The sequence below is a fragment of the Colius striatus genome, chromosome 1, assembly GCF_028858725.1.
Source record: "Colius striatus isolate bColStr4 chromosome 1, bColStr4.1.hap1, whole genome shotgun sequence".
NCBI lineage: Eukaryota > Metazoa > Chordata > Aves > Coliiformes > Coliidae > Colius > Colius striatus.
The window spans coordinates 175,308,042-175,328,838 of NC_084759.1; the positions used below are offsets into that span (position 1 = coordinate 175,308,042).

The 20,797-nt window shown below is 42.0% G+C and overlaps 1 protein-coding gene across 1 annotated transcript in view; it reads left to right on the top strand.

Annotated features, from left to right (window-relative positions):
- The first annotated feature begins 12,605 nt into the window (after positions 1 to 12,605).
- The window catches only part of NELL2 (neural EGFL like 2), a 159,692-nt gene continuing 151,500 nt past the window's right edge, over positions 12,606 to 20,797 (top strand). Inside the window, exons 1-2 of the mRNA XM_062020434.1 lie at positions 12,606 to 12,848; positions 13,011 to 13,139. Of these exons, the coding sequence (XP_061876418.1) occupies positions 12,794 to 12,848; positions 13,011 to 13,139 (184 nt within the window). The 5' untranslated portion in view covers positions 12,606 to 12,793. The remainder of the gene's footprint in view (positions 12,849 to 13,010; positions 13,140 to 20,797) is intronic.

The window sequence follows — 20,797 nt, forward strand, 5'->3', positions numbered from 1 at the left end:
AATGTGGGAAACTCGGCTCCAGTCTGGGCAAGCAGCGAGTGACACTTCCCCACTCCCAAAGTGTGAGTTAGGCAGATGGCCTTAAGCAAACAGAAATTTTATTGTAGGGTTTAAACATATTGAGAGGGAAAACCTGAGCAATCTGCCACAAGCAGGGCAAACACTTCAAATAATTTACTGGCAATAATTTACTGGCAATAATCCTGACCACATCTTCTCTGTCACTGGGATGTGGGAGCTGGTCCCTTTGAGCTGCTCTGGCTCATTTTTTGGTGGATGAGCTTATCTATCATCACTGCTCAGCAGTCCTGCCCTCACTGCTTTCTGAGTCTATCCTCAGGCTGCAGTTTTACCCAGCTTCTGGCATGGCCTGGCCTTCATCCCTGTCTTTCCCAAGAATGCTCCCCTCTGTGCCCCAATATTCATGTGTTTTGAGAAAGCTAAAGGACAGCCAAGACCTATGTGGAGTCCTTGCCAGTACAGGGAGATTCTTCTGAATGCTCTTTACCTTCATTAAGAGTCTCTCAGGGTCTTTGAAAAGAAATGCCACTTGCATGAAATGAACCTGTGTGTTTTTTAACCCTATTAAAGATTTAGTGAAAAACAAACCAAATGAAACCAAAAGTAGGACTGGGTGATGTCCCAAACATTACTTCTCTCTATCCTGATACTTCCCCTGCTTCCCAGGAGATGTTGGCAGAGTGCTTGTCTTCTGCTGGTACCCCTCCTGCTGCCATGTCCAGGGAGGATGCTGCTTCATGGCATGAGCAAAAGGCAAAAAAAAAAAAAAAAGGAGTGAAGGATGGAGATATAGATAATCACAGCTCAGCTGGATTTTGTCCTATATAAACCTCAGAAAATATTTTAAGGAATAAATATAGATTAAAAAGCAAACAAAAGCTGGACCTAATCTATCTAGAACTAAGAAATTGTCTCAGCTAGAAATTGTTGAGACAAAGTGTTTCTCACAAGAACTAATATTTGAGTGATGGATGACAGACGCTTAATCCTGATGTTGTAGAACAGAGAAGGTTGCTGGATTACAGGAGTAGAGAGCAATAGTTTACATTCCTTGTAAGGGCAGCCTTGGGCCCACTCTGGTTTGAGTTTTCCTTTGTGACCTTGGTGCAAGAACTAGGTGTATGCTTGCAAAATCTGCAGATAATATAAAGCTGGTACGTACAGCTAATACAGACCAGAGGAAGACTTGATTATTATGCAGGAAAAATTAGATGACCTTGTGGAACAGCAGAATAGAAACAGCATGAAATTTAATAATCCAAAGTGCAAAATCATGCCCTTGAAGACTAATCACCAGAACTTTTGCTGTAGGAAAGGGGTTCATGAACTGGAGGAGGGAGAGATGAGCAAACTGATTGACCATAAGATGGCCATGAGCCCCTCTGTGCTATATGGCTGTGAAAGCAGCTAATGGTGCTCCAAAATGTACGTGGCAACAATTTGCAGCAGAGTTGTGAAAGAATTAGTAGCAGAGTAGAATGTATTGAGCTTGGAAGATCATATGTGTTTCTGCTCATATATATACTTTAAAACAAATGAGGAAAACAGTAGCTATGTACAAGTAGGAAAGGTCAAAGAGGGCAGCTGTGATTACAGTTTCTGTGTTTCATGTCCTTTATTCTCCTCCCTTCCCTCAAGCTTTCATACAAGATTAGACTTTCTGTGTTTATGCTGTCCTTACTGAGTTATTCCTATCCCCTAAGTGATATCTTAGTCACCTGAACAGGTGACGAACGAATTTCCCATTCCATTTGTGTATAACTTCATTGTGGGGAAAGGGAAAATGTTTACCTTCCTTCCATTCATTAGAGATTGTCTACAGAAAAATATTAAGGCAAGTATGTAGAGCCTTCTTGTTGTCCTGGGAAATCAGCCTGTGCCTGTAAGTCATGTCGTCTTTGCCTGTTTAGGTCTGAGCTTACCCAAAGGACTAAGTAAGAGTAATGGAGATGCCAGCAGCATCCACATTGTGGGGCTGGGTACTGGCAATGATAGCTGAGTACTCAAGTGCTGGTCCATCCATATTCTGCTCTGCTCTCTCTTGCAGGCCTATTGCTGAGGCAGCTCTTCGCTGGACTTTGCTGAGCTACTCCACGTGTACACCAGTGCAAGGGAAAGAAATCTTCAAGCTCGGTGTAAGGTTTTCAGTGCACTCCTGGCATTTTCCTCCTCTTCCTTCTCCCTTTCATGTTTTCAGGACCCATTTGGGGTCAGAAGGAGGAAAGGAGATGCTTTGGTGTATTGGTCAAAGTGAGCTTTCAGCAACTTCCCTCCCATGAGCACTCTAATCCGTGAAAAATATCTTGCAGTAAGGACAGGTTGTTCATTTTCCTCTATGCACAGTTTGACTTGCCCTATGTAAGCAGAGGCTATCTTTAGCCTGTCATCAGTCTTTTTTATGAAGAGATATAAAACTCCTGCAGCAGGAGTTCTCTGGCTCTGAGACTGGGTGAAAGAATGAGGCTGTGACAGACTGCTTAGCTGGTCCCACCATTCAGAGCCATCTGCTTGCCAAGATTTCTTAGCTATGAAGAGAGAGGCAGACACTGTCCTTCTCAGTGGTGATATGTTACCGTATGTATTGAGCACCACTCAGAGATTAGGAAGGTTCAGATAAAATGAAACCCAAACAATTAAAATAGACAAATAGAAGATACTTTGTCCTATCTGCTATTTTAAAATAATCCCTATAGTTGTAAATCAGCAACAAAATGTACTAGTTCTCTCCCAAATGCAAATCTGCAAGGCTATCCCATAATTTTTTCGGACCCCATTACTGAGTATAAGCAGTTTAAGCAGTTTACTTTATGACCATATCTCTCCAGTTGCTTATGCTGAACATAATTTCTTTTCCTGTTGCTAACTTTGCAACAAGTCCCAAGAGTTATTTACAGCCACCTTAGTTTTATCTAATTTAGCAGCTTTGTGTTGTCAGCATTTTTGCCATCTCATTGTATTCCCTCTCTTCTTGGTCATTAATAAATAGATGGGGCCAGAGAAAGAGTGGAATTAATCCTAGCAGCGATCCTCTGGTACAGTCCCTGCGGCATTGAACTCTTACCACCTTTCCATTCCAATCATCTGCCATTCATCCTCATCCTTTTCTCTCTCTTTAACCCACAATAAAGACCTTATCTCCTACCCCAGGGTTACCGAGTTTCCTTAAAAGCCTCATGTGAATGATATTATCAACTGTCTCTGTAAATGCATACCCCGTGATTCTCTTTTAGTCAATATTTTGCTAACTCTTTACAACATTTGAATAGGTTAGGAACGAACAATTTATCCTAGCTGATAAGTACATCAATTTATTTCTGCTGATCTGTGCTGACTTGCAGTTCATTAATCCTGATTTTTTTCTATGTCTCCTACATATCACCTGTAGATGTTTTATAACTATTTTAAATGGTTTTCTCAACTATTTTCTGCATTAATGAATTAAGATTCACTAGATTTCAGTTCTGAGGGTCAATCTTTAGGGCTACTTTAAAGATTGCCACAGTATTGGCCATTTTCCAGTTATCCAGTAGAGTAGTTGTTTTAATGATGAATTACATATCTTTAATGATAAATTACAGTAGGCTGAAATTGTGCTTAATTCTTAGGCTTTCCTCAGAATCTCTGATGAATTCCATTTGCTGCCACGAATTACTGGAACATATCTTTCTGGAGTTGTTACACCACTGATATTTTTAATATCTTTTCTCTAACACGGCTTTCACATAATTCTGTGTAAGTTCAGAGTGAAGACTCACCCCCAGCCCTTCTTTCCTGACACCCAAATAATTAATTTACCTTTGCTGCAATCCTTTCTCACCCTCTGCTTTCTTCTTTTACACCTAGGAGTCTACTAAGCTTACATATAGTAGTCAGCTTTCCATATGTGATTTACTTGCATCACTTATTTGTCATCATGTGTCTGAGTGGTTTTGTATACTTTCTGAGCTTCATCTTTCTGTATGAGTTGTATCTTGACTGTCAAATCTTGCATTTTATTTGCATTGCATTAACTGGATATCTATTCCTAAAAGGTGCTTTGGGGATCAAAATGAATCCTTTCATTTTACCATTTAATTATCCTGTGCCTTTCCTGGTTTCTTTCTTCTGAACTATGGAGATCTGGTTATAAATAACTTCCACTCTAAAGTTATGAATCATGTTTAAAAAAAAACCAAACTGTTTCTCTGGAAGAAAACACCATGTTTTAAATGCTGATATTTTGCTTAAATTAGTTAGCCTGAATATGATTCCATTCATCCATACTTGTAATTCTCTCAGCTTCAAGGGAAATACTTGTGTAGGTAAGGATATCATAATTATTCTCATTGTAATTATTGTGCTTGGGACAATACTTTCTGAGCCAAACCTTGTTATTAAGCTAATGAACTCCATTTAACATAGCATTTCTTAATATTTAACCATTTTGATCCACAGATATGTGGTGTATTTACAGCCCTGAATTTGTTTTTCTGGGCACTAGAATTTGTGTGCTAACAGTCAGTTTCTCCTATATATCCTGAGTTCCTTTCAGTGATTTAGGTGGCACACTTTGACTCCTATCTTTATCATCCTCTAAAAAAATCTGACTCTCTTTTGAGAATCCCTTCTATTAAAATTACTTACATTTGCGTCATTTCTTGCCAAGTTGGTATTTGTTTCTTAACCACCCCTCCTGTATGTCTGCCTTTCTGTTACTTACACACCTGTGATTTAGCATGCCTGCCTCCTGAATCTACTTCTCCATCCGAGAAGAAAGCACTGATGTTATTTTAGATGTTAAATTTATCTCTCAAGGTTACACTGCTGTTAGAATTCAAACCCAAAGATGCAAGGAGTTCCCAGCTTTTGTTTTGCCATCAGTGATGGCATCAAAGCTATTGGCTGCCATCTGTCCCTATTAACAGTCTAACTCCTATAGCCAAGACAACATGTTAAAATATAGAATCCTTGTCTTTACATGTGCCTGAATAAGTAACGATAAAACTGCAAGTGATGTTCATGAGAAATGTCTAGTGCTCAGACTTTTGAAAAACAGACCACTTAGATTAAGACTAATCAAGCGTTTTATGGTGAAATAATTTTCTGCTAGAAATAACTCAAGAGTTGGGTGCTCACTAGCAACAGAGATAAGCCAGGAAGAAGCACATGCTGTAATCAGATGAAGCAGGTACTTGAACCTGGTGCCTCTAGCCCTATGTGCTTTTTTACTATGAAATGGACAAAGAGTGGGATCTAAAATACGTGTTAGAATTTTTCAATAAATTATTGTTTTAAAGAAAATATAGGCCCAAATAGTTATCTTCCTTCTGTTTATTCCAAAAGGAGAATAATGTAATTTATTTAGTATCATGTTCAGTAATGACTTTGCTGCATTAATTAATGGAGAATTTGCATTTTGTGGCTTAAAAAGAAACACTACAATTGCACACATTTTAAAATAGATGAAGTATGTTTACACTCTGGAATTGCCAGTCAAATTTATTACGAGATTATTGGTTCTATCTCTTTGGAACTGAGGTTTCTTTTACTAAATCTGTAGGACTAATCCAATGAAGGCTGGACTAACGTGTAGTGTGCAATTCTTCTTCCCGGTGGTGCAAGTCAGGTCTTCCTTCAGCTGCAGAAAGATTTGGTGAGACTGGCACCAGGCATGTTTAGTCTGTGCCATGAGGCAGGGCTCAGAAATCCTCAAACTCTGAAATGCCAGAGTGCAATGCTTTTTAAACTTCCTTCTTTGGGCCCGTGTCCCAGCAACATGGCATCTGAGCCAATGAGTCTTTACAGGTCTCCCAGCAGAAGAGTCTCAGGTGTCTATCTCAATGCCCAGACTGGCTCCTCATCTTCTCTCTAGGCAGTAGAAATCCAAGATCCTTTAAAAACTGGAGTCTGATGATGTGTTAATACTACTGCACAATGCTATGCTACTTGAAGGCCTTCTTAATTATCTGATAGACTTGATAGAGTCATGGAAGCTATTCCAGCTTGCCCAGTAAGTATGCCTTTGGGTATGAAAACTACACAGATCAAGTTTGAAAAGACCATTATTTGTTATGCAGTGTAAGAAATCCTATGATACTTTCCAGATATTGCAGAAGTAATTAGAGTATACTAGGAACTGTTAAATTTGTACCTTTGAGGTAATAAGCACATTTTAAGCTACTTTTTTCTCTCTCTACCATGCAAGAGCCAAAATCTGACTTTGCTCAACTGAAAATTAAATGTCTGTATGACAGGTATTAATATTGTGTTCCCCTGCAGTCCCACTCACACCAGACAGACAGGATTTCTTTGAAATTACCTGTGCGAGATTTGGGGAATTTGTTGATATGGCAGTTTGTGTCCACAATAAATAAAGCAGAGCCCAGTACCACATGTGTCTACTGTTCTTCCTGAAAGAGTGGGATCTGGGGATGTGGTCTGGATCTGGTCCTTGATCCAAAGTTGCCTGAAATCTATCTACTGACTTCAACCACCACAGCACCTTCTAAGTGTCGTCACATAACATCTGTGTCAAACCTGTGAGAACAACATGTTCTCTAAAATGGCACTTGCTTTTAATGAAAATAAAGCCTGGAGTAATCATTGGGCCTCTCACAGTCATTAACAAATTCTACCATCAAGTATGGATTTGTTCTGATTTGATTCTCAGCTGCTGGATTTTGTTTTCCCTCTGCATACTACAGCAGGGAGTCTTCTGCTCTGAGAAATCCACCCTCCACTTCGATATTTGCAGATGGAATTACCATATTACATTAGGTGGTGGAAGAAGAAAAAAAAGTGCACCCACCTTCTTTCAGAGACTCACACTCACTATCTGGCTCCAGTGAAGGCTGTGTAGATTTTTTTCTTTATTACAAGTGTAAAACGTGCCAGATTAAGGTCTTCCTATTTCAGCTTTGTTATCATAAATATTTGTGGTGGTTACACTGATCCATTTTTTAATAGGGACAATACTTCAGATGGCAAAATGATTAAAACACAGAGCACACTTGGGTCAGGGTAGTTTACCTCTAATCTTGTCTAATTGCCATTGTGGTCTGGAATGACAGAACTGAGATAATTAAATCCTGATCATGAACTGTCCACTTCTTAATTCATATGGTTTCACGTGCCAGATACAATGCCAGCACCCCTAGCCGACGATTTCTGTGAAAAGCCATTTTTAGGCATCATCATGTGTGAAGGCTGCCAGCAAGGCAGTCTATCACTTCTGCCTTAAATCAAAGGGATATGCACCCTCTTGGAGGTAGAAAAAAAAGCTCATAGGAAAAACAAGGCTCTAGCAAGGAATGCTAGTGTGGACACCTTGCAACTCCGAAGATTCTAAGTTCAATTTTGGGAAAGAGAGAGCATGGTCTTGACTTCCAGCTTTTCTTCCTTGCCCTTGAATCAAATAAGAATCTTTGGGAGAACTTCTGAAAAATACCTTCACCTCTACCTCTCATTAATGTAATTGCCTCCATTTCTATTTTTGTGCTCAGAAGAATGCGGCTATAATGACAACTCTTCAATCTCCCCCATTCCTGACGCTGCTTTCCCACTGCTGACTGCACCAGTTCACTTGCCAAAACTGCAACCTCCGACGCAAGATGTGAAGTATCCTCTAGTGAAGGTGATATAAAAAAACAGGAAGACGTGAAAATTTAAGAGACGTAAAGTGTGTTCTGTGAATAGCTGTAGCCTTTGTATCACAGCTCTGTTTTCTGATGGTAATTTTTGCAATTACAAGTGGAGCAATATCAAATCTGTATGAAACATTCATAATTGTAACTAAAATGGGTGACATCTCCTCATCTGGTGCATGCTTGAGAGGAATGCTTTTGACGCCAAGGCTCTTTAACAGGGCTGGTACTGTCACGGTTGGGTGTGTAGCTTAGTCAGTTTGACAGTCTTTACTGAGTCTTTGCCAAGTGCTGCTTTTAAATCCTAAGATCTCCGAGGCTTTCCTGGTCAGAAAGGCGAAGTGCATTTCTGAGACAGGAAACCTGCAGCCTGCAGGATGCTAATATAGGCACCAGCTCTTGCCAAGGGGAGGATGCAAGACTGACAAATTGCAAAGAGAAGATGAGCAAAGGCGAGGACGTGCATTCAAGCTTGTGTGTGAGAAAGGGGGAAGGAGCGAGCGAGAGCACCTCTGCAAGAGAAAGCTGCTAAAGGGCAGAAAGCATTTGGGGAATTGTGAAGAGAACACTATGCAAGACAGGAGCTGTGAGGAAGCTAATGAAGCAGCAACAGTAAATCACCTGCGTTATAGAAAGAAATAAAGGTACTTATGTTTTTGGAGAGAGAAGATGCCACAGGAGAAGTTCCCAGATCTGGTCAGGAAGCTGGCAAAAAAACCCTGTCTCTCATAAACACCTGAGGTTTACTCAAGAACAGCATCTGAGCCTTGTTCCTCACTGTTGAATCCATCATTTAGGAAACAAGTGAAAATGAGTTTGGTGGTCTCACCTTAGTCCCTCATGGCATTTTACGCATCACACAACAACTGTATGGTTTTTACACATGATTGCTTTCGTAGACAGAAAATCTGGATCATAATGATATAATGGTGCAGACAGAAGTCCATGTTGAATGGTATTAACAGAAACTGATGCAGCATCATTTGCCTGCATTTTTCCTGACTGTAACTAATAGAAGACTTCGTCCCCAACGGTATCAAATTTACTCAAATTAAAAGCTGCTTCTCTATGACAACACACTATTCTCCTTGTTCCACTTCAAAAAGTACTCATTATGGAACGTCATGTTTTACAAATATTTTTCTGTATAAATGCTGCATTAAAGAGCTACAATGTTGAGTAAACAACCACGTGTGTCTCACAATATAAGGAATGCTATTTTCTGTACTCTCAGAAAAAAAAAGTTGCATCAGTGTTTCATAAGTAGGTCAGTGACAATTCCTCATGATTTCTTAAATTCACAGCGACTCTCCAGGTTCTAGCATAGGAATATGTGGGTAAAACTATTGTGAATAAAATATTCATGTTTTTCTTTAAAAATAAATAGACCCAGATAAGCTGCAGTAAGAGAGGTAATGCTTTCCCCAGTGCAGGATTGTCGTCTGCATGCTTTAAGAGCTTTACTTGGTTCAGTTTATTAGCATATAATTAATATGAGTGTAATTAATATGAGATTCGCTTTGCAATGAAATCATTCATGAATTTGAGGCTCGTAACACATCCTTTATCTCTTCATTTGGCATGAAAACCATTGCAAATATTAGTCATTATTCAGAAGACCTACTAGTAGAGGTTTTGGTGAGGAGGTGTCAATATTGTGATATTTATTTAATCCAAACATCTCATTGAAATTGAAACAATGATGACCAGAAGGCTGTTTATATACAAGTCAGTTGTATTACAGAGCATCAGAGTTGTGCTATACAATGTGCTCTTGCTCATGTGACTAAAGTATGGGAGGCTCACCTGGGACATCACCACCAGAGCCATTCCCCCTTCCAGGAGATGTGGTTGCTGGGTCCAAAGTCAGCTCCTCAGAAAGTCTTTTCACTCTTACTTGGACAAACTGATGTATAGCAATGTTGATATGTCCATTGCTGTGGAACTACAGGATGTTATTTCCTCCTAGAGATTTCTTGAAGAGGAAGTTATTCCACTGTTGATGTAGTAATATCTATGACCAGTTGGTATTCTAAAGAATGTCACAGAAGTCTCATAGTCAGTGCAAAAGATTATCTGTGTCTTCCACAGATGTTTCCTTGAGTAATCCCACCTCTAGCATTTGTGGGGATCGGAACTATCTTACCTCACAAAAAAACCAAACCAAACCAAAAGATAGCTGAGAGATGTCTGGACTCTGGAGACCCTTGAAAATTGCCGAGAGAGTAATTTTAAAGTTAATATCTGAAATGGGCCTCTGGAGACAGAGGCCTTGCTTAATACAGAAAGAATTGGAATACTGTGCTTTCACCAATGTGTGGTTACTATGGATATGTATATGCTGTATGATTTTCTTAGGTCTGTCACCTTTGCCATGTGTGCAGTAGAGATTATGGCGAGCCTCAGTATGAGATGCATATAGATCTCTTGGCTAAAAGACATGATTTCCATCAAAGGGAAGAGCATTCCAGTCAGCTGAAGGCATAAAACCCCTTTTCTTTTAGGTATTTCCAGAACATTCGGATTTAAGAAGGCACATGCCCAGAAAGACTGCAAAACTATATGTGATCAGAAAGTGATTCCATGGATAGAAATACATATTAGGTTTACCCAACTATTTGAGAGATCTAATCATCAATATTATAGTTTCTATATTGTTAGAAATTCTCATTTTGCTGTTCAGTTCTTAGCTAGCTGAATTACGTCACTATTGACATCTCACAAAGCAGAAACACGGTTCTGTGTGATGTGTACAATGTCTGCCCTAGGCTTCACGTAAAGAGGGGATAGATAAAGTGGGCTGGATGGTGTTCTGAGTGATTTTTCATGTATGTGACATGAAGATGAGTGGCCACTCCCTGGAGATCTATTGAGAGAGCAATGGATTATCAAAAGGTTGGACTCCACCTGATTATACATACTTCTTCCACTCTGGCAGCCTGGGCTAATGGAAAATGTCAGCATCTGCAGGCAGATGTAAAGCATTCAAGGCAGATATTTGCCTCTTTTGGTTTGTTCACTTGCTTGCCTGATTCAACTGGTGCTAGGGCTCATTATACACCATTATTGCTCTAGATTTTGAACCTATTTCTTCTCAATTGCTTCTGGTTCAGTTATCTGTAACCAATGTGATTGAAATAGCATGAAAACAATCACCAATGTGTGGCTGCTGCCCATTAACTCTCCCAAGGAAACATACAATTCTTTAGACTGCTCTGGCAGACAGCAGATTTCATGAGTTTAGAAGCACAGTTCCACATCACCAACAGGCTGGACACAAAGCTTTAGTGCAGAAGACGTGCTAGGATGATTAGGATGGGAGTGGGATCACAGAATCCCACAGAACCACAGTATAGATGTCACTATTTCTTCTGCCTATGCAAGATACATCAGGGACACTGTGTGACCACTTACACAGCTGATACCAGCAGCAGGATTCCTTTTTTCTGGTTTTCAGACCAGTTGCAATGGGCAGTGGCTGTGGCTCTGGAAGCACCTCCCGTGGGATTCTACTGGCTCCACCATCTGGAGAAGAAGCCCGTAACTCTTCCAAGGGCCATGTGGGTGTTGGGCCACGCTGGAACCACATTCTAATGCCCACATTGTGCATCTGGGTTGAGAGATGGATTGCATTCTCCTCCTTGTAGCTTTAAACACACATATTTCCCTTCCCCTCCTCCCCCTTTTTTTCTTTTAAAAAAGACGGTGTTTGCTTTGTATATTGCTGAGAATCTCAGCTGGTTAGTCTGGCCTGGAAAGAAGATTTACCTTTGACTCCCACGGTCATCTTTTCCCCATCTTCATGGGGAAAAAAATTCCTTTTCCTTTTCTCTTTTGGAATTACCATTGGGAAAGATTTATAAAGCTTGTGAATATTTTGTTTTTCGTAAAGATTGTAAGGTATATATTTGGAGGAGGTCAACAAACAATACTGGAATCAGCAGCTGACATCAGGGTCTTACTGACATGCATGTGAAACTAGAAAAGAAAAATAAATTAAACCCCAATCTTTTATTCCGAATAATCTGTCAAACTGGCAACAAGACATTTCTGCCTTGCACATTGGGAGTCTATGAAAGGCATGGGAAGAATAAGTCTATTCTTAGCCTCCTTGATAGGCACACAAAGTAAGGCACAGAAATGTCACTTGCTGGGGGGGAAGGGGTGGGTCGTTAAGGAACAGAGGACGAGACCGCTGTGCAAAACCGTCCTGCGCGGCACGGCAGCCGGGAACCTGCGCTGACGGCCCCGCGCACTCCCATCTTAAGCCAACTACTGGAAACGTCCCAGTTTCTTTTCCACCCCCATGAATTATTTTTACTCGTGCTCAAAGATGAGGCTGAGGTTCCGCCAGAACCTGGACGGCGTTACCTCGGGACGGGAATCCAAGTGGTGACTTCAGTACGGGCTGACTCCCGAAAGCGCAGAGGCCGCCCCGCCGGCCGTCCGGGGAGCGCCCCGGAGCGCTGGCAACCCCCGCCCCGCTGCCCGCCCGCGCCGGCCAAGCTCCCCGGCGGAGCCCCACAAACTTCCCAGCGGCGCCGCGGAGCTCCCCACCCCGAGTCCGTGCGACCCGCGCCCGACGGTGCCCCGGCGGACGGGGCGGCGCCTGCCCGGCCCTGCCCGGCCCGGCGGAGGCGGTGGTGGGCGGCTCCTGCGGCCGCGGCATAAACCGGCGGCCCCTCCCGGCGGCCCCGCTGTCCCCGCTGGACGGCGGGCAGGAGAGCGGCGCTGCGGGGGGCGGCGGCTGCGGCGTCTCTCCAGCCGAGGGGCCGCGCCCGGTGGCGGCGGGGCGGGGAGCTGCGGGGCACGGGCGCGCCGCCTCCGCCTCCCGGCTGCCGCGGCCTCGCTCGTAGGGCGGCGGCGAGAGCGGTAGCGGCAGCGGCGAGCCCCGGCGGGCTCCCCTCATTGTCTGCCCGCGGGCGGAGGGCTGCGCTGCCCGCCCGTCCCCCCGCCCTCGCCTTTGTGTGCTCCGCTCCTCTCCGGCCGGCGGCGGGGCGGCGCGGCGACCGCCGTGATGCGCGCTGCGGGGTGGCGGGGGGTCCGCTCCTCCCGGTGAGAGGCGGGGAGGGACCCAGCCTCTGCCCTGGACGTTTTTCACCCGCAACAGACGGAGAAGGGGGACTATGGACTGAGCGCATCGGGGTACCATGGAGTCCGGCATCCGCTTGAGCACGCTCTGCCTTCTCCTCTGCCTGGGGCCAGGTAGGCGGATGCCGGACCCGCCGGGAGGGCAGCCGCGGGAGCGTCGCGGCGGCGATGCCCAGCTCCCTGGGAGGTCGCAGGTGTCGGGAGCGACTAGGGGCGGGCAAGGGGCTCGAAAAGTTGCCGTGGCGGCGGATGAGGTAACGGCACTTTTTGGGTCAGTTGCAGGCTTTGGCGTCGACCCCTCGCTGCAGATCGACGTGCTGTCCGAGCTCCAGCTGGGAGGCTCGGCGGAGGGCGTACTTCAAGTGCCGGGGCTGCACAACGGGAGCAAAGCCTTCCTCTTCCCAGGTACGGCTGCCTCGGCCCGCCCGGCCCCGCTCAACTTCGGCCGTAGCAGTCGGGCTCCTGCGCCGTGCACGGGTGTCCGCCCGCCCCCATACAGCAAAGGGTTTGCCCACTCCTGAAGCACCCGAGGTCTTTTCCCTTCCGTTACTGCCCGCTTTTCTTCCACTCTTCATCTTTCCCCCCATCTCCGCTTTTTTTCCCTCTCTTGCCCCCCTCCCCCCCCTTTTTTTCCCCCCTTTGACTGGTAGACGCTTAATTAAAGTACAGCAGGAACAGGGATGGCAGATGGCTTATTTTGTGAGTCGTGGGGTGCAGTGATGAATAATAGCACCACCCACTCTTCTGCTTTACTTGGGAAACGCTAAACATTCCCCGGTTCCAGCTAAGGAAAGTTTCATGTGAATCGAGCAAAATGCTGAAATGAAGTGCCCTGGAGGAGCGAGGCAGATGGCTGAAAAGAATACCCTTTTTGAGCAAGGGAAAGCAGCCCCTTTGAGCTGCTATGTCATACCCCTGTGAGAAACAAAGAATGAGTTTTGCTCTCTTCTAATGCTTGCGATTGTTTTTGTTATTCTTACTGGGAACAGAAATAAAATAGTAGTCTTGTTCTATCTTTCAAAAATACATTTAGGGGGTTTATTAAAAATAATTAAACTTCTTTATCTATTAATTCATTATGCATTGTAAAATAACTCACAATAGCTGGTTGAATTTATTGGCGTGGGTTATATAGCCTGGACTTGCTCTTTAGTGTATTTTTGAATTGCACTTTAATAACGTACTGATGCATTAAATGAAGTTAATGTCAAGAACACTTTCAGGAAAAAACCTCAATCTTAACTGGAAAAAAAACCCAACTCTAAAAACGGTTCCTTAGGAACATGACTAAACAAGAACAAGGAATATGGTTCAGTACCTGGTGAAGTGAGAACATCTTTCTGCATCAGCCTGTAGTTTTAAATAGTGGGGCTTGACTGCTGACGACTTGTGTCATGCCAGGAGTTTCAGCTTGGATCTGAAAATACTTCTACTGCAACAAGCAAGAGGCTGTGTTTCCTGTACAAGGAGAGTTGTAGTTCAAGGGAGATAAGATCTGGAAAGGGAATTTCTTTTTCATGTTTGCATTCATGAGATAATTTATCAGAAGCTAATAGTTGCCAAAGGCTTTTTTTTTTTTTTAAGGTGATCTCTCTCGCAGTGTTCTTCCCTGGTACAGCCAGCATGTGTCACTATGGACGTGAATGTGGAGATGCACAGGCATATCCCTTCAGAAACACTGATACACGCCGGTTTTAAACATCCCTAGTGGGCTTTGGACTGCAGAGCAAAGTTATTTGTGAAGGGAGCAACTGCTTAGAATGGCAACACGTTTGTATGACTGTGGGGTTCATGTCCTTAAATAGCTCTAATTTTTAAGGATGCTTATGAGTTGAGGCCCCATTGTGCTATAAAGGATGTGACTGAGGAGGAAGTCAAAACTCCCTTTGACTTCAGTGGCGACAGGATTAGGGGTCTGTAAGAATAAGTCTTTTTATTGTATATTTTTCCAGTGTTGGGAAAAAAAATACTAGGTAAAAGATTTTTTTTTTCAAGTGCACTCTTTGTCTGTAATCATGATTATACATAGTTCCTGAATGGATTACTGTTTGAGTCGTAGCAAAATCAGATAAAAGTTTAAATTTTCACACTAGCCTTTTTATTTTGTTGGGAAGTGTTGGGGGAGTAACAAGGATGAAAACACTTGGGTTTAAATGGTGGCTGAAGACACTCAGTATCCCTTGGGAAGTCTTCAATGTCCTGCAGGACTGGAGGTACTTTTCCTGCTATTGCATAAGATGACTGTCAATTTTCTTGTAGTAAATGGAGTCCTTACTGAGTAGACAGATTGTCAGTTCCTAACTTGCGTTTAGAAATAGAGAAATTTCCTTCCTTAATCAGACCACTGGGTCCACTTAGTAAGTTTTGTTCTCTCTTAGAGCTCACACCATGGGAACTCTGCTGCAATAAATGCCTCTTAATGTACATATTTTCAGTGTGTGAATTTCAGATATATGTGCATACTGACTTCGTTTTTTTTGCTTATGTGCTTTCCTTATCTTAGCTAGAGCCTTAGTCATAGACCCAAATGAATTACTGAAAGAGACACGTATGACTTTAAATGATCTGTGAACTTGCTGTGGAAGCTTTAACTTGTGATCCTTTGCCTTCTGGTTTCTTCAGATATTGAACCGTTGCTTGTACTATATACATATTTATGACATTTTAATATGTTGCCTTTTTTGATAGATTGTATTCTCAACCAGTGCAAAGCCTTTCTTTACATATGCTTAAAGCATGCAGAAAGTCTAAGTGCTGCTCTTTATTTTAGAAAGAAATTATGAAAGTGGCAGGTAGAACTGCCAACAGGTAACAGACAATTAAAGATATATGATGGGAAAATTGTATATGCAGATAAAGCAGAATAGTCTCTTTCCTTTTGTTTCTAGTCAGTTTTGACTGCTTAATTAGATGTAGCATCAACTTTCAATACAAGAGGTTTAGCATCTAATTGGCTGTTCTGACATTCTTCTTTACATAAGTGATTTTGAAAGGCACTTATATTTGAGGCCATATAACACAGAAAGCAGTTACCCTCTGAAGGTATTCCATTCAAGAGCATTGAGATTGCTCCTTATACAGTTCTGATTTAGAAATAATTATAGCCATATGAAATTTACAGTTACTAGGGCTTTCTTTTTGTATATCAATCTGCTCTGTCACCGTATGAATCTTATACAAAGTATAGGACTTGGGAAAGAGAACTGTTCCCACTTCAGCAAGATTAGGTGCTATGGTCTTGAATTCTAAAGCTTTTAAGGTAACTAATGGTCCTTGGTTGTAGTGTGTGGTAGCACCTGAATGCCACTGTAGTCTGGCTTTAGCTAGCTGCAGAGACTTTTCTTTCTGGAGATATGATTAGCAAAGTAATTGTAAAATGTTCCAGTGTAGCTTGTGGGAAGATACAATAATGAATAGAAAACAGGAGGAAGTCTTCCAAAATGTTAGTGTTGCTATGTGGGAACATCTGCCAGCTCTTCCTAGCCAATCGCAGATATTATCGTGTCAAAAATAGGTTGAGAGGAATATTGTTCCTCTTGTGGTCAGAGCAGCAGAAAAGAAGTCAGAATTTCTGTACCACAAAGTTCTCTCTGTTGATGGCTTTTCAACATAAGTCAGTGAAATTTTCAGTACCTTCATTTTCCTTTTGCAAAACCAGAAAGATGTGTAAATTTAAAGCCCAAATCAGGCAGATGGATTGAAGTGTAATTACTGTATTTGAAGAAAGCTTTTGGAGAAATACTACTTGTCATTTTTATTCTTTATTTACAAATATACTGCATTATTACAATTTAAGGAGACTGATAAAGAAGAAAGTCAATGTAGCCATTTTCCTTTGCAAATACAAACATTGTATTACTGCAAGAACACTTGTTGCATATGTAACTGCACAGAAATTTGAACAGGCAGACAAAACCACACAACAGAGGCTGGAGACTGATGAGGGTTTTAGAAGGATCAGGCACATCTGATTTAAGTCTCCAGAGCATAGGCTTGATGTTAAATACATGCAAGGTCCCAGTGAAGCCAAGTATTTCAACTTGCAATAGGAAATTATGTTTTGAGGTGTGAGAATCTAAAAGGTGCCAGAGTAACTTGATCTTACTTGCTGTTGAGAGTAAAGACTATACATCAGACTATATTTGTCCAAAGAGTGTACATGTAGTAATGGAGGCATCTTCCAACCACCTCCAGCAGTAGTAAGCATACACTGCAAACAGCTGGGGGGCAAAAATGTGATGTGTGAACAAAGTATGTGCCCAGGAAAAGGTATTTGTACCTCACAAAGAGGAGGCTAAAGGGTAGACAGAAGAATGCAGTGAAATGGTTGCAAGTACAGGAACGTATATTTAAGGAAAAGATAAAAAGGATATGGCAGTCAGGAAAATGTGGAAGCTTTTGTAGCTGAATGCAGAACTTGGAAGTCATTCAAAGGATAAGATTTTTCTTAGACAGAATATGTAACTCTTACTATGGTTGTAAATAATACTCAGATATTTCTGGTGATGAGGAACAGTTCTAGAAGTAAAGTATCATATATTCTGGGGAACAAGATGTGCTATAAAACACCCATGAAGTGATTTAATCTGCCAGTGGGATGCCTGAAAGGACTCAGCGGTACTGTTCTTTGAGTAGGGGCATACTTGCACAAACTGCTGTCAGGAAAAATACCCTTAAAACAAGCCTGTTAGTGTAAATGATTTGTTACCTATTTCTCTGTGACTGTATCATTAGTCAATTTAAAAAAAAAAAAAAACAGTTGGCAAGACAATATTACTATTTCTATAATACATTAGATACATATATAACATATCCTCTTGGAAGAACACTGGGTTTTTTTGCCCATTACATCATGTCTGTACATTACTAAATGAAGGAGCTAAAAATAAAGCTTTAAAATTAGTGGCAAATAAGCTTCCTTTCATTATAGGAATAGGTTTTATGCTGTCTATGCACTTCTCACACACTTTTTTCCTTGCCACCTGCCATTGAAGCTATGGACAGATGCTTTCTTCAGATTCTGCCTGAGCCTGCTGAAAATATTGCTGTTCCCAGCTGCTTGTCACTACCTAGGAGCTAGAGGTTACTGTCCCCACAACTTTTGCAATGCAAGAGATCATCTAAGTGTTCCCATGGTTGCTGATGACAAAGTTGGCCAGCTTCAGGAATGAACCTGGCTGACTGCAGCAACATGGATTAGAAACTCCCGTAAAATCCCCTTTCTCCAGCTGTACTCATCTCCCGGGGGAGCAGTAACAGACATCTGTGGAAGAGAATGCTAATGTTGCCCACTGGCATGGCTGACTGCAAGGTGAATACCTTTCTGCAGCTTTATTTATTTTTTTTTTGTCTTGGAAGCAAACTGATTTCTCTCGGAATCACTGAATCCTGAAAATGTGAGACCTCCAGCACAGAGATCATCTGTAGACAGTAAAAATTCCAGAGTTTTTCAGAGAGATGAAAAAAACCCCTCATCCTTTAGCTTTCAGAAAGGCTGAAACAGTTGAGTTCCATTTTCAGTAAATATTGGAGTGTTTTTCAGTGTTAGAAATGCCGAGTGTAAGCAATAACTCTCTGTGGTAGTCAGATCCAGATTTTGATGTACCTGGAACAAGAGCATACAGTTTCCCCCTGCTGCCCCCATCCTGTTCCACCTCTGGCACATTCCAAATTCACCTCTGCACCTGTGTAAACAGCTACCATTGGGGTATGGCACTGCCAGGGTTGTGATTGATGCTGCTGGGAAGCCTGGCTGGGCGTTGAAGAGTTGGGCTGTTTCTGCTAGGGCCTGCAGAGCAGGGACTGCTGCCACAAGGCATCCCCTTGCTCCAGAAGAGCTGAATATTCAGCATCCTCCTCCTCCTCTTGTTAGCAGTGGTAGCAAGAGGAGGTGTTGGGGAAGCATCTGCTGCTTGAAGAAGCTGCTCAGAAAAGGAGGAGGTAGTAGGTGGGAATCCTGCATCGAGTTCCCATCCTGAACCATGCTGGGTTACTGTGCATGGAGAACTAGGATGAGCTTACCCACTGCATAACCATACACTGCTGAATAATCATGAATATACCTAGTTGCTTTCTAACTGCTTCTATTCTGGCTTATCTGTAAGAGAGATGGGGGGAAAAGTTATGGGAAGAAAAAAACCTTAAATATTGAGGAGTTGTGATAGATGCTTGCAATGGTACAAGAGAGGGTAGGACAGAGAACTAGAAAGTGAATAGGGATCTAATATATGGCAGATATCAAGGAAAATCAGGTTTCCAGAGGAGAAAAGCTTATAATCCTTGTATGTAGTCATTAGTGCATAGTTGATAAAAAATAATGTCAATGAATGACAGAAAACTTGACCTGTAGCATTTGGGGATTGCAACTGTCTTAATGCTGGAAGTTTCAAATAAATAATGTTGCTGAGAGTATGTATTGTGCATATAAAGAACCACAAAGGTAGAACAATAAAATTGCTTTAAGTATGGCTCTAAAAATTATGTTACTGTTCTTTTCCAAGAAAAGGTGTTTGAAGTGAAATTTTCCTTTTTGTCTTTTCTTTTTTTCCCTTTTTTTATAGTGTTCTTTTTAGGGGCAGGGAAAGGAGGTAAGCAGAAACTAAATACTCCTTCTGTAGCCTTTGGGGCTTTTTTTGTGCTCTCATCTCCTGCCATGTATCTTGACATGGGCTTTTGTCACCTTTCAATCTGTGAAATTCTTAAGAGCGTGGATTCTGCAAGAATGCTATAGCATGGAGAGAGGAATGATACCTATTTGCTGGTGTAGTCACAGTACTTTACCTCCCCAGAGCCCTGTGGGAGATGGTGCTATGGCTTTGCTCGGGCTTGGTGGGGCCATTGATGTCTCCAGCCTCTGCTGCTTCAACCTTTGGAGTGAATTAGTGTCTGTTTTATTAACCAGTGAGGATGTGACTCCATTTAGAGGAATGTTGTATGTTACTGTATTCTCATGGGCTTGACACCCAGTGCTTTTCACAGCCAGGTTGCATCAAATATCTGTGAGAAACTGAAGCCCCTGAGGATCTGTTCTCTGTTGGGACAATGCTGATTCTCTAAAACTTTTTTTTTAAAAATAATGAGCATTTGGTTGTTCACATTAATTCAATAACCATGGGTTTTTATACATTCATTATTGACCAAAACGATTCAAGTTGTTTGCTAACAGAATTTCACAAAAAGTTCCACTTAAATATAAGAAAAAACTATTTCACTGTGAGGGTGAGGGAGCAGTGGCACAGGCTGCCCAGAGGGGTTGTGGAGTCTCCTTCCTTGGAGATCTTCAAGACCTGTCTGGACATGTTCCTGTGAGACCTGATCTAGGTGAACCTGCTACTGCGTGGGGTAGTTGGACTAGATGATCTCTAAAGGTCCCTTCCAAACCCTACCATTCTATGATTCTATGACAGCAGCATTTCCTATATATCCCTTCATTTAGATCAGTTTTTCACCTACTGTTTGCTCACAAGATGTAAGAAATAGATTTCTACTCTCTGACTCACTTATGTTCTAGTCTGGATCCTCCCGGGCATATAGGTGCTGGCTTGGAAAAATAACTCTAAGAATGCTTAACTTCACTGCTTCCACTGAGTCTTAAGGGAGGTACAGAATTCAGCTTGTAAGTTATTTAAAACCAGTGGATAAGAGCTGGAGATTATATATAGCTGTCACAAGAAACTGTACTTCCATGTAGTGACTCTTTGGTACCCTATATTTTGTCCTGTTTGGCTGTGTGCCAGGATGCACACAGAGCAGCTGTGTTCTCCTGCCTATACTGCTAAGGTATAGCTGAATTCAGAGTGAAAAAATGATTTTTTCACCTTTTTTTTTTCTGTCCAAGTCTTTTGGCTAAATTCCTCTATATTTTGTCTAAGTGTTTAAGAGAGGCTAACTTTTCCTTATTCTTGTGATCCCAACAGATTTATTCTCAGGAAAATCTGAGAAGAAATACAATGAGAAAGGGTACTTTAGCTTTTATTTTTTTGCCTGGTCAGGTTTTCTATGGTAAATACTCATTTTAAATGTTCACTCAGGTATTTCAGGTAGCTGTTACTGAACTGCAAAAA